This window comes from Rhamphochromis longiceps, linkage group LG6, assembly GCF_057381845.1.
Source record: "Rhamphochromis longiceps isolate RC_006_pf linkage group LG6, R_longiceps_female_GT1.1, whole genome shotgun sequence".
Taxonomy (NCBI): Eukaryota; Metazoa; Chordata; class Actinopteri; order Cichliformes; family Cichlidae; genus Rhamphochromis; species Rhamphochromis longiceps.
The window spans coordinates 30366329-30379733 of NC_140562.1; the positions used below are offsets into that span (position 1 = coordinate 30366329).

Consider the following 13405-nt stretch of genomic DNA (forward strand, 5'->3'; position numbering starts at 1 on the left):
AACCTGAACAGAACTTGTGGTGACGCTAAATACAAGTTCAAGGGGGTTCCAAGATTTAGTGGGATTCATCCCTTGAGTATCTCCGAGGTCTGTAAATAATTTCAAAGCAAGCCATCCAATATCTCAAGACAGTTAAGGCTCCGCCCGAGAAGATGTTTCACAGCTCATAATATTAGCAGTACAAAACACATAGCTGAAGTAATTACTGATGCTGACTCAGCAGCTGGTACATCCTTGTTGAGATGCACTCAAGCAATCCTCTGTGAGAACCAGAAAGTGAACCAATCCATGACACACACTTACGCAGAGTGAAACACGCTCACACAGTCCATCCAGCCAAATCCAGTTCACAGGAAAGCCCATTCCTTTAAGCTATAACTCACACAGGCTCCTCTCTCCCAGTTCTCTGACAATTTAAATCCCATTCTCAGGTCATTTGGACTGTCGGAGGCTGTAAAAGTGCTAGTAGTGCAGTCTGCATGTCTGTCCATCCCAGCATGGTTGTGGTAACACTGCTGGCTATTTCCTATTCACCATAAGGTAATCATTAGATGTGATAGTGGGCTGGCAGCAGTCTGCATAAAATGGGATATCCTAAAAGTTCTTGATCCCTTGCAGGAAATAAGGCGTCTGTTGCAGCAACTGATAAATATTTGGACACTAAGTAGATGCTGCAGACAGTAGCCGAAGCCGCTGTGCATCGTTATTAACCGTGCAGGACTTCTTGTTTTCTAAAAAGCTCATTTTGAGTTCTGATTATCACAGAAGCCAGAATAAAAACAGCCTGAAATACTGACGTCCCAAATCCATATGAGATTTGTTAGGCTCTAACAATAACAGTCTGTCAGCAATGCTACATTTGCTACAGTGTGTAATATACCTCATTGTGCATTATAAACTTACAGTCCACAGTGGTTAACTGCGCATTAGGTAAATGACTAAGGTAAGCTTAGACAGCACGGATGAGAGGAGCAAAGCTATGCGATTTGGCTGATTATCATAAGGCACAGAATCCTGCCACATAAGCCCCAGGCCTCCTGCTTTCACCTCCATCTCTACAAATTAGCCTGAACTGATGGAGGGATAATGCTGGAAAGAAAAAGGAGGGAGAAAGAGAGGAGAGTTCCTGTGGTTCCCTGTGGCTTCAGACCTCTGTAATCAGCATGCCAAGCTCCTGATGTCTAAATCCACAACTCGGATCCAGACAGCACATGCACATACTCATCACACACAGGCAAAGATACACATAGGCACATGCACACAGATGCACACAGAGCGAGTGCCTGACACATGAGCTCTGCGGTGTTCATGTGGAGATTGGCAAAGAAGTACGTCCCAAATAAATGCAAGAAGACAGAGTTTCAATTACATAAGCTGTGTGTTGCACAGATCCGAGGTTAAAGAGAATTCATTAACATTTTTCTGACTTTTCTAAAGAGATGAGAAAAAAAAAAAAGATTAGTGAGATTTTTAACAGACCCCAAGTCATGCTGGATTTTAGAGGCAGATACTGTTACAGTGCGACTTTTGGATAAGAGTGACTTCAGTTATTATTAAATTACTGTGACCCAGATATGAGTGGGCCAAAAAAAAATTCACAAGTGGTCTGCAGTGGGAGAAAGACGTAATGGAGTTGCTGTTTTTAAACACATTTAACAATCTGTGCTGGAATTTCATTTTATTTAAGTACATAATCACAACAGTCACAAATAATACCTATAATTGTAGTAATGGCAGCTACAGTAGCAAGAAGTGATACAAGATCTTCATGAGAATGACGATCTTGAGCAAATTATTATGTTATCATTTTCACATAATAAAGGTAGAATTTATTGTCCATCCGTTTTCCTCAGCTTACCCAATTGAGGGTCAAAGGCTAGCTGGAGCCTATTGTAGCTGTCATAGGGAAAGAAGTGGGGTACACTCTGGACAGGTTGTCAGTGTGTTGCAGGGCAATACAACATTAGACAGACAGTCATTCACAGCTGTGGCATACCATTAATCGGCCACACCAATTAGTTTAATCCAATGGATGCATTTAGACAATGGAAGGAAGCTGAAGTAACTCAATGGAAGCCATGCAGAGAAGCGAAGAAAATACAAACATCACACAGAAAAGCCTCAAATCAAATAAACTCAAGAAGATTAAAAACATAAAAACATGTGTAGGTTACCACGCCATAAAGCAGTGAACGCAACAAAATAAAACAAAAGAATGGGACCTATTGTGTAAGCCTGGGTGAATAAAAAGGTTTTGAGTCTGTTTTTAAATATATATCCACAGTTATAATTGATCTCAGGTCTGTAGGCAGCTTGTTCCAAAGACCAGGACCACAATAAATAAAAGCACCATTAAGCACCGGACTGGACTGTGAGCAGCTGCTTGTTGGCCAACTGCAACTGCATTCTGTTATTCTGCAGCTCAATAAGTGAGCTGACATGATTTCAACTTTATGTTCATGGAAACTGCATCTCAGTTTGATGTAAATAAAGATACTGGCCAAAAATGGATGATTGTAAGTGGTCACTGATCATCCTCCACAACTCATCATTCATGCCTTTCTGTCTTTTTACTTTGTGAAAGGGGTCAGGCTAATATTTTGACACGGATACCTTATATCATTGGAATTTTGTCTGATACCTCAGAGGAAACATTTTCTCACTGTAAAAAAAATGTCCCTGTAATACACTAATAATAACCATGTAACGGGACAGTGGATGCCCTCATTATGATCATCCCATGCTTTAACTAATGACATGTGCTTGTAACATCAGGTGTTTCTTTAATGAACATGCAGCAACATTTTTCATGACTGGCTGGCTGTTCATCATGATAAGCAGCAGTGACATGGCCTGTTTTCATCCTTATGTTATTCACGGGGGTTTTTTGTTAAGCTGAAACGTCATCGTCCGCCTTCTCTATTTATAGCCAAACTCTGACACAGTGGCAAATGATGTCATACTTGCATGTGTGCGTCTGTGTCCATGCGCGTACACTTAAGCACAAGGGTATATGCAAGGGTATATCAGGTTATTCATCAGCAACTTTATTCAGATGTGACTTACAGATATTAACAGGGACGAAGTGAGATGTAAAACCTCAAGAGACGGAGCAAAATCAAATGACATTTTCTGCAGTAGGTGGGAACGCTTTAGGCTAATATCTGAAGGAAAAAGTCCAGACCTTTCAGTGAGTAAAACCTTGGCTGAGTAACTTCTATCTCAGAGCGCCACTAAGGGATAAAACTGAGCTTTTGTACATGGCAGTCATGAAAGAGGACTGATAAAAGCAGTCAAACGCTAAAGCAGGGGTTTTAAAGTGATAAGGATTATATGAACTGGAAAACTTGGCAGCCTGACTCTAAGGTAGTGAATTAAACAGACGCATACCGATGAATACCAAAGTCTCCAAAGGCGGCCTTATTATCACAGGGAGAAGTAGTGAATGCAGTCCAGGCCAATATGTGACTCAGACTGAAGGGAATCTAGCTTAGCTGTCACTAAAGAGCCATTGTTAGGAAGAAATAAAGAGCTGCATTGACTTCCCTCATCTGCTCTTTCTCTAGGGGACCTACTGGTGTGGTTTAGTGGGAGGCTGTATGATGTGGAATTTAAAGTGTGATGGATTTTTAAAGAAATCAGTTAGACTCAATAGTGCTAACTTCTGAGCAATATCTATAAACTAAAGGGAGCGAGCAGCTAGCTAGTGGTACAATCACCATAACAGTGGGTAAAGACCGTGATGTTGAAAATCTATTGTTACCATGTGCAAGTGACATGTTTAGATTTCACGCTTTGCTTTTCCAAAGCATGAAATGGACACACATGCAGAAGCTGCATTACCAGCAGGGAGAGATAATATATTTAACACAAAGAGATCGCTAGTGAACAAAAAAGGTAAGAAGTACATTCCAGGGTCCTTCATCGCCAGAAACGATTAGGCCGTGCAGTTAATGTGTATTTAAATGTAAATGTGTTAATAATGTCTGTTTAAAATGCTTTCGCATTATTATTTTTATGTTAACTGTGCTGTTAAAGCTCATTAATCTTTAGATCCAGTCTTAATGTCCAAAATCCAACCTGTTCTCATGGATAGATTGACGTTCCCCATTCTTTATCAATAGTTTTAGGTTGCTGACAAATAAAAAACAAAACGTTATATTAATAACTGTTTGTCTGTACTGACTTAATAGAGGCCAATTATATTTACAGAAAGGTATTCTGATCAATGACAGTACTTCTGTCTTAAATTGTATTATGTACAAAATTTTTAAGGAAAATAACATTTTAACATGACAGTTACATTTAATAAACATTTGCTAAACGTCTGACTGCTGGTATACAAATACTCACATGAGAAGTATAGCATGTACTAACAAAAATCAGCTCACTCTACTGTATATTGTAGTGAGTGGGCCATGCCTCCCACTACATGTAATCCAGCAGGCTAAATCCTGGCCATCATCGGGCTGGTGCACTGCAGAGAAGTTGACTCATTAATAATTTGCCATTTCCTTATAATATAAGAAAAGGTAGGACTGTGTACTCAAAATAAAGCTGTGCCCATTGCAGTGTCCTTTGATATATCAACTTCAAAGCACTGCAGTAGAGATTTTGAGAGACAAAACAAAATTCCTATAAAAACATGTGTGCAATGTGAAATTAATTATCAGCTGCACATTTTTCAGTGTCCTGTATTTCGTCCACAAGTCGACATCTCCTGCTTCATTGCATTTTTCTGTGAAATCTTCTATTCAAGTCGAGCAAATACACACAACCAGCCCTCAGCAAAAATCCACCATTAAAAAAAAAGTCCACTCAAGCTTAGGCTGTTTTCAAAAAGCATGACAATATATATCACAGCTGACTGGGATCTCTCATGCATAGGAAGAGCAAGAGAAAAAAGACAACAGTGCTTCTTTGACTCCGCTGGATCTCACTGTTCATTGAGGTTTACATTACATGAAACTACAGAACAACATGTGCACCTCCAGTTCAACAAGCCCAACAGACTGTTAGTCTTACCGGACTTTAATAAATCAGAACAACATAACATAATCTTATATGTGACCTGACCAGGAACAACACAACGGTCCCACTTAAGAGTATAAAATTCAGCATCAGGTACCAGGAAAATGAGAGAACCTTCCGACACTTCCCAAAAGTTGCTCTTTCTGAAAGCATTGGCATTTTTCAGGCATATTCAGTGGGACTTTTTAACCTTAGCTTTGAAGGTATGTTTAAAGTAATTACGAAAAATGAAAGATTTTACACATCAATGGTCTGTTATCTTAGGCTGTTTGAACTAATGCACCAGATCATAGCTACACTCCAGAATACATCCGCACAACTTCACACATCTGCACTCCCAGTAATGTTACACTTCAACTAAAACTTTGCAAAAAAGATATGCAAAATGAGAAAGACCAAAAAACTTCCCGTTAAAGCATATTTATTAGGGGAAATGCATTTTCAATACTACTAATTGGGTTCTCTCTCAGTTCAGCCATGAATGCTCTAGCCTGGGAGAAAATCTGACACCTTAAGGTCATGATGCTGCGTGAAAAAAAACGCTGGAGTTACAAGCTTTGAGCTAAAAAGGGGTGAGTGCGGCTGCCAGGTCTTATGGGTTTTCTTTCTTCTGGAGGGAGAGCAGACTAGACACTCTAATGATCAAAGTGTACAGAGACCTTTGAGAGAAAATGTTTGCGTTATTCACTCAGCAGTGATAATCCTCCTAGGCTGCTTTCTCTGGTAAGTGTTTGAAAAAACACTGGACACTGTTTATTTCTGCCCGCCTCTTCAGTAGTCTCACCATATACTAAGCTAGTGGAACCACAAGCTGTTAAATATAACACAGTCACAGTAATCACTGAATGTGATTGTATAGTAATACTGTGTCAGTGCAGGTGTAGCCATGAATAGATCCATATGCACTTTTCCCACAACTTTATTCCCTAAACAGTCAAGCACTAATTTATTATTGAGCCCTGTGAAGTTGGAAGACTCCTCAATGCATTTCTTTCCTTATCAATGTAAACACATAGACAGAAATAAAGTTCTGGCTATTGTTTTATTTCAGTTTTCTTATTTTCAGAGCCTGAAGCGTTAAGTGTCCAAGCACTTACAGTGTGGACCTTGTCTCCTGTTTTCAACACAAGCCCCAACAGCATCAGCTTGTGCCACATATTTTCGTGTTTAATCTAGAGCATGTTATTTCCCCCCCCAGAGCCCATCCTGAGTTCCCAATGTTAAAGGAGAGTGAACACACAGATGGGGCTTGAGCAAGGCCAGAGACATGTTGTATAACACGCACACACTATGTTGTGCCATGCACTTACAAGGCAGGGTCCCACATATAGGCTACACAAAACCATTTAGTCTGACATCATGCGCAAGCAAACGTCAGAAATGATTGTTAACGCAGACACACAGACAGCATCGAGTCCAGGAAGGCAGCTCAGCCTGAAGGGTCCATTCCATCCATTCAGAAGGTCAGACTGGGAAGGACAGATGATGCACATCAGACTGTAAAGGCCAGGAGACCCTGAGGTGCTCCCATGAGTGCTGCTACCTCAGCCACAAAACAGATTGGACCAGAACAACAGATGTGGTAAATCCCAAGTCAGAGTTTAAGTAGTTGAAGAACTATAAAAAAGATAACCTGGATTTATAGAATTTAAGATGTAAGACCTACAAAAAAAGCTACAATTATCTAAGATATATCAGAAATGTACGTTTAAGTACTTGACTGCAGTATTACAATATGCAAAACTTTAAAAGTATATAATAAATCTTTTTTTTCCCAGTCTGTGCCATTAATTACACACAAAAATCACTCTTGTAATTACTTTTTGAAGAGTTTAGTGCACGTGATATTTCAAAGGATGCTTTTTCGTGACTCACCTGTACCCGAATTTTGAGCTTTCTTCATGCTCTGCGTTTCCTGCTGGTGCACTTCAGGTATTCGTCAGTAAAAGCAGAGAAGCTGCAACTGTCGGTCGTCCTTCTCACCACGTCGACCAAAGAAACTGGAGTTGACTTTGTTGCCTCAGTTTCCCCGCACTTGTTCTTGTGCAGAAAGCTGAGTGCGTGACGACACTGTGTGACTGCAGGCAGTGCTGATGCAGATATGCCTCAATGATGTGCACTTTAGTGGGATGTTGAGAATCTCGAGACCGCAAGACCATGTTAAAAGAAACGTGAGCGCACGAGGGGGCGGGTGGAGAGGTCCACTGACGCGCTTTTACGCACGTATCCAAAGAGGAGATAACAGGATCTATCCAGTGTTGGGCAGCTTACCCCAAGGGAAATTTGTTTACTTAGTCACACTGATATAAAATCTATGTGACAAACGCATCAGAGATATAAGGGAGTTCATCCTGAAGCCATTTTCTTTGGCAAAAAACAAATAAGCAACCGGCTTTGCTTCAGTGGTTATTGTCAGGGTGGAAGTTTAGCACCAAGGAAGCTAGTAGGCTGTATCCGTTACAGGCTTATGTGATGCTAAGGAAATATTTCCCACATACTTCCCATTAGAAAGAAGAAAATGAACACATATTTTTCTGACCTACCAAAACTCACATTTTCTCCTTTTTATGTAGAGTTAAACCAGTCTAAATGCAGTCATGTTTAAACGATCACTCAGGAAGACACGATATACATTAACATCAGCCATGAATATGAGAAGTATGTTGAAGTGCTGTGAAATGCTGCTCTCTTGTGGTTGGATGTGTCACAGCTGGTGTTAGGACCACATTGGGAGTTTTGGTTGAACCACATAGTCAAACCCAATAAGCCTAAAAATAATTAAGCGTCTATTACAAGTAAAAGCAATGCGGCCTGAATAATATTCTGAATACAATTTTAAGTAATAAAAGCATTTTATTAATATACAATCCTGCAGTATAATGTTCTACCATGAATCTTGTAAGAATCTGGCAAGAGATTTCCCTAAAACAAATGTACTTTATTCAAAGGTAGGTTAACACAAAACTATAAATCGGTGTGGAGCTCAGGAATGTGTGAGAGAGAGTGTGCGTGTGAGTGTTGCATGCTGTAAAAAGTGTTTAGGCTGTCAGCTAATCAAAACTAGAACTAGAAAAGTACAGTGGGGCAAAAAAGTATTTAGTCAGCCACCGATTGTGCAAGTTCCCCCACTTAAAATGATGACAGAGGTCAGTAATTTGCACCAGAGGTACACTTCAACTGTGAGAGACAGAATGTGAAAAAAAAAAATCCATGAATCCACATGGTAGGATTTGTAAAGAATTTATTCGTAAATTAGGGTGGAAAATAAGTATTTGGTCACCTCAAACAAGGAAAATCTCTGGCTCTCACAGACCTGTAACGTCTTCTGTAAGAAGCTTTTCTGTCCCCCACTCGTTACCTGTATGAATGGCACCCGTTTGAACTCATCATCTGTATAAAAGACACCTGTCCACAGCCTCAAACAGTCAGACTCCAAACTCCGCCATGGCCAAGACCAAAGAGCTTTCGAAGGACACCAGGAAAAGTATTGTAGACCTGCACCAGACTGGGAAGAGTGAATCTACAATAGGCAAGCAGCTTGGTGTGAAAAAATCAACTGTGGGAGCAATCATCAGAAAATGGAAGACATACAAGACCACTGATAATCTCCCTCGATCTGGGGCTCCACGCAAGATCTCATCCCGTGGGGTCAAAATGATCATGAGAACGGTGAGCAAAGATCCCAGAACCACTCTGGGGGACCTGGTGAATGACCTGCAGAGAGCTGGGACCAAAGTAACAAAGGTCACCATCAGTAACACACTACAACGGCAGGGAATCAAATCCCGCAGTGCCAGACGTGTTCCGCTGCTGAAGCCAGTGCATGTCCAGGCCCGTCTGAAGTTTGCCAGAGAGCACATGGATGATACAGCAGAGGATTGGGAGAATGTCATGTGGTCAGATGAAACCAAAGTAGAACTTTTTGGTATAAACTCAACTCGTCGTGTTTGGAGGAAGAAGAATACTGAGTTGCATCCCAAGAACACCATACCTACTGTGAAGCATGGGGGTGGAAACATCATGCTATGGGGCTGTTTTTCTGCCAAGGGGACAGGACGACTGATCCGTGTTAAGGACAGAATGAATGGGGCCATGTATCGTGAGATTTTGAGCCAAAACCTCTTTCCATCAGTGAGAACTTTGAAGATGAAACGAGGCTGGGTCTTCCAACATGACAATGATCCAAAACACACCGCCCGGGCAACAAAGGAGTGGCTCCGTAAGAAGCATTTGAAAGTCCTGGAGTGGCCTAGCCAGTCTCCAGACCTCAACCCCATAGAAAATCTGTGGCGGGAGTTGAAAGTCCGTGTTGCTCGGCGACAGCCCCAAAACATCACTGCTCTCGAGAAGATCTGCATGGAGGAATGGGCCAAAATACCAGCTACTGTGTGTGCAAACCTGGTAAAGACCTATAGTAAACGTTTGACCTCTGTTATTGCCAACAAAGGTTATGTTACAAAGTATTGAGTTGTATTTTTGTTATTGACCAAATACTTATTTTCCACCCTGATTTACGAATAAATTCTTTACAAATCCTACCATGTGGATTCATGGATTTTTTTTTTTCACATTCTGTCTCTCACAATTGCAGTGTACCTCTGGTGCAAATTACTGACCTCTGTCATCATTTTAGGTGGGGGAACTTGCACAATCGGTGGCTGACTAAATACTTTTTTGCCCCACTGTATATATCAGATGCTGGAAATGAAAGACAGCATGAGCACATGAACAGTTTTTATAGTCTGACAGGCTGAGGTGAACTATGTCAACTGGGGAAACTCCCATGTTAGAAGAATACACGTTGAAGTTGGACAGGAAGGCTCAAGGACACTAGAAAGAGCATCACAAATTTAATTTTTGTGTGGCAACAAAGACAACAAACAGAGATAAAAGAGTGACATATGAAATATTTGAATTAAATAACACTTTTAGAAAAGATGTGAAAGAAATAGATTAGATATAATTTACATTCCTTTGTTACTGTACAGATGAAATAATCAGAATGATGCTTTATTACACATTAGCCTTCAGAAGTATTTGCCTCATAATCAGTTACAAATAGTTTGATAACCTTGATGCTGTAGCAGTGTAGGTAAAAGATACTGTAGCATAGTATTTTCTATAGGGTTTAAAGTCACTGCGTGTAAAAGTTTCAAAGCTAGATGGGAGTAAATATAGACTGTACCCCAAAATGGTCTGTAAAAATGTCTGCAAAATCAATAAAACAAATAGCACAAACTATATTTTAACTCTGAATAATATCAATACTCAGAATAAATTAAACAAAATATGTGTCAATTAAATATTTTGCAATATTTTATGCTTTTACTCTTGAGTCTCCTCAAAAACGGTGGCACTCTGGGTAGGCTGTCAGTCCACGTTTCACCTCAGCTGTTAATAAGCCAGGTAAGAAACATCTATATCTATTTTCTCTGGAGGAGTCAGTGAAGCTAACTTTGGCTATGTCTTTCCTTAGCCTTTTCTTGGTGAAACATAGGTACAGTGGCTTGCAAAAGTATTCGGCCCCCTTGAACTTTTCCACATTTTGTCACATTACAGCCACAAACATGAATCCATTTTATTGGAATTCCACATGAAAGACCAATACAAGGTGGTGTACACGTGAGAAGTGGAACGACAATCATACATGATTCCAAACATTTTTTTTTACAAATAAATAACTGAAAAGTGGTGTGCGTAATTATTCAGCCCCCTGAGTCAATACTTTGTAGAACCACTTTTTGCTGCAGTTACAGCTGCCAGTCTTTTAGGGTATGTCTCTACCAGCTTTGCACATCTAGAGACTGAAATCTTTGCCCATTCTTCTTTGCAAAACAGCTCCAGCTCAGTCAGATTAGATGGACAGCGTTTGTGAACAGCAGTTTTCAGATCTTGCCACAGATTCTCGATTGGATTTAGATCTGGAATTTGACTGGGTCATTCTAACACATGGATATGTTTTGTTTTAAACCGTTCCATTGTTGCCCTGGCTTTATGTTTAGGGTTGTTGTCCTGCTGGAAGGTGAACCTCCGCCCCAGTCTCAAGTCTTTTGCAGACTCCAAGAGGTTTTCTTCCAAGATTGCCCTGTATTTGGCTCCATCCATCTTCCCATCAACTCTGACCAGCTTCCCTGTCCCTGCTGAAGAGAAGCACCCCCAGAGCATGATGCTACCACCACCATATTTGACAGTAGGGATGGTGTGTTCAGAGTGATGTGCAGTGTTAGTTTTCCGCCACATATAGCATTTTGGGCAAAAAGTTCCATTTTGGCCTCATCTGACCAGAGCACCTTCTTCCACATGTTTGCTGTGTCCCCCACATGTTTGTGGCAAACTGCAAACGGGACTTCTTATGGTTTTCTGTTAATAATGGCTTTCGTCTTGCCACTCTTCCATAAAGGCCAACTTTGTGCAGTGCACGACTAATAGTTGTCCTATGGACAGATTCCCCCACCTGAGCTGTAGATCTCTGCAGCTCGTCCAGAGTCACCATGGGCCTCTTGGCTACATTTCTGATCAGCGCTCTCCTTGTTCAGCCTGTGAGTTTAGGTGGACGACCTTGTCTTGGTAGGTTTACAGTTGTGCCATACTCCTTCCATTTCTGAATGATTGCTTGAACAGTGCCCCGTGGGATGTTCAAGGCTTGGGAAATCTTTTTGTAGCCTAAGCCTGCTTTAAATTTCTCAGTAACTTTATCCCTGACCTGTCTGGTGTGTTCTTTGGACTTCATGGTGTTGTTGCTCCCAATATTCTCTTAGACAACCTCTGAGGCCATCACAGAGCAGCTGTATTTGTACTGACATTAGATTACATACAGGTGCACTCTATTTAGTCATTAACACTCATCAGGCAATGTCTATGGGCTGGGCAACTGACTGCACTCAGACCAAAGGGGGCTGAATAATTACGCACACCCCACTTTGCAGTTATTTATTTGTAAAAAATGTTTGGATTCATGTATGATTTTCGTTCCACTTCTCACGTGTACACCACCTTGTATTGGTCTTTCATGTGGAATTCCAATAAAATTGGTTCATGTTTGTGGCTGTAATGTGACAAAATGTGGAAAAGTTCAAGGGGGCCGAATACTTTTGCAAGCCACTGTATATCTTCTGAAAGTGCAGACATGACTAAAAACTTACCTCCATGGCATGCAACTGTCTACGCGTCCCTTTCTCCTCTGGTTTTGGTGTACTACGTATATGGTTGGTCTTTGGCCACATATATAAAAGCAGAGCAACAATGTCCATCTCAGCTGCAAAACTATACCCATTCCTATCTTTTTTTAATGGACTAATTCTAATTAATCATGAGAATCCATTAATTGGCCGAAGATCTATTTACACACTAAGTGTATATTTTTAAACACAATAGTCTATTTTCTATTAAATAAGCAAAAAAAAGAAAAGAAAAAGAAAAACAATTGTGTGTACCAACTCCTTTATCTATTTGCAGTACTTGTGCTTCATTATTCAAATATAGACCAATACTATACAATGAAATATGACAGTGAAAATAATGCTGATCAATACTAAGAATGATTTGAAATAATTCAAGTGGTTTCGATTAACCAGTGTTTAAAAAATGTAAAAAAAAACCAAAAACAAATTAATGTTTGACATTTTGACCTGTGATTGAAATTACTTCATGAGACTTCAGTGAGCCAACAACATTTGACTGCATTACTAATCAAACTCATAGGGACTTGAGTTTGATTAGTGCCCTGAGACAGGGGAGAGGTCACTCTTGGTCATGACTTCGTAAACGTCATTGGATTCTTGCATCGAACGTCTTGGTCTTATGTTGTCACTACGCTTTTGTTTCACCTGTTGGTAGTAAAACACCAAAAAAGTTTGTATACAAGTTTGTATACATACATACATATATGTGTGTGTGTGTGTGTGCGTGCAAACATCTGCAGCTGCACTCTAAGATGCAAACAGAGCAGTCAGTGGTTTTAGATGTTATCATGAACTCAGGGCAAGAAGATTTATAATGATTACAGCAGTTCTAAGCATTTGCAGTGATTCTGATAAATGTGAAAACTTACTGTATCTGCAGCTATACAAAATAACCACTGCTGCACATGATAGCTTGCAGAGCATGACCTTACTTTAAAACCTTTAAGCAGACAGAACTGAACTCACCTTTTGAATGATCAATAGGATGAAGACTACGATTAACAGCACGCCCAAGACACCAATGCTGATGATCAACACCAAGATGTGCTGGTCATCTTGTCCAGGATGTGCTGTGAAAAATATAGGAAAATTGGATATTTGCTTATACAAGCTGTGGTATTTTAGTGCAGCTACACAAGAAATTTGCTGTAATTTTTTTTTTCTGGTCGCACGTCTTTAAATGTACTGTTTTT

General features: G+C 40.3%; 1 protein-coding gene across 1 annotated transcript in view; it reads right to left on the reverse strand.

Annotated features, from left to right (window-relative positions):
* The window catches only part of LOC146668281 (septin-9-like), a 70119-nt gene extending 63170 nt beyond the window's left edge, over positions 1-6949 (reverse strand). Inside the window, exon 1 of the mRNA XM_085410188.1 lies at positions 6907-6949. Within this exon, the coding sequence (XP_085266314.1) occupies positions 6907-6934 (28 nt within the window). The 5' untranslated portion in view covers positions 6935-6949. The remainder of the gene's footprint in view (positions 1-6906) is intronic.
* Between the last annotated feature and the right edge of the window lie 6456 nt (positions 6950-13405).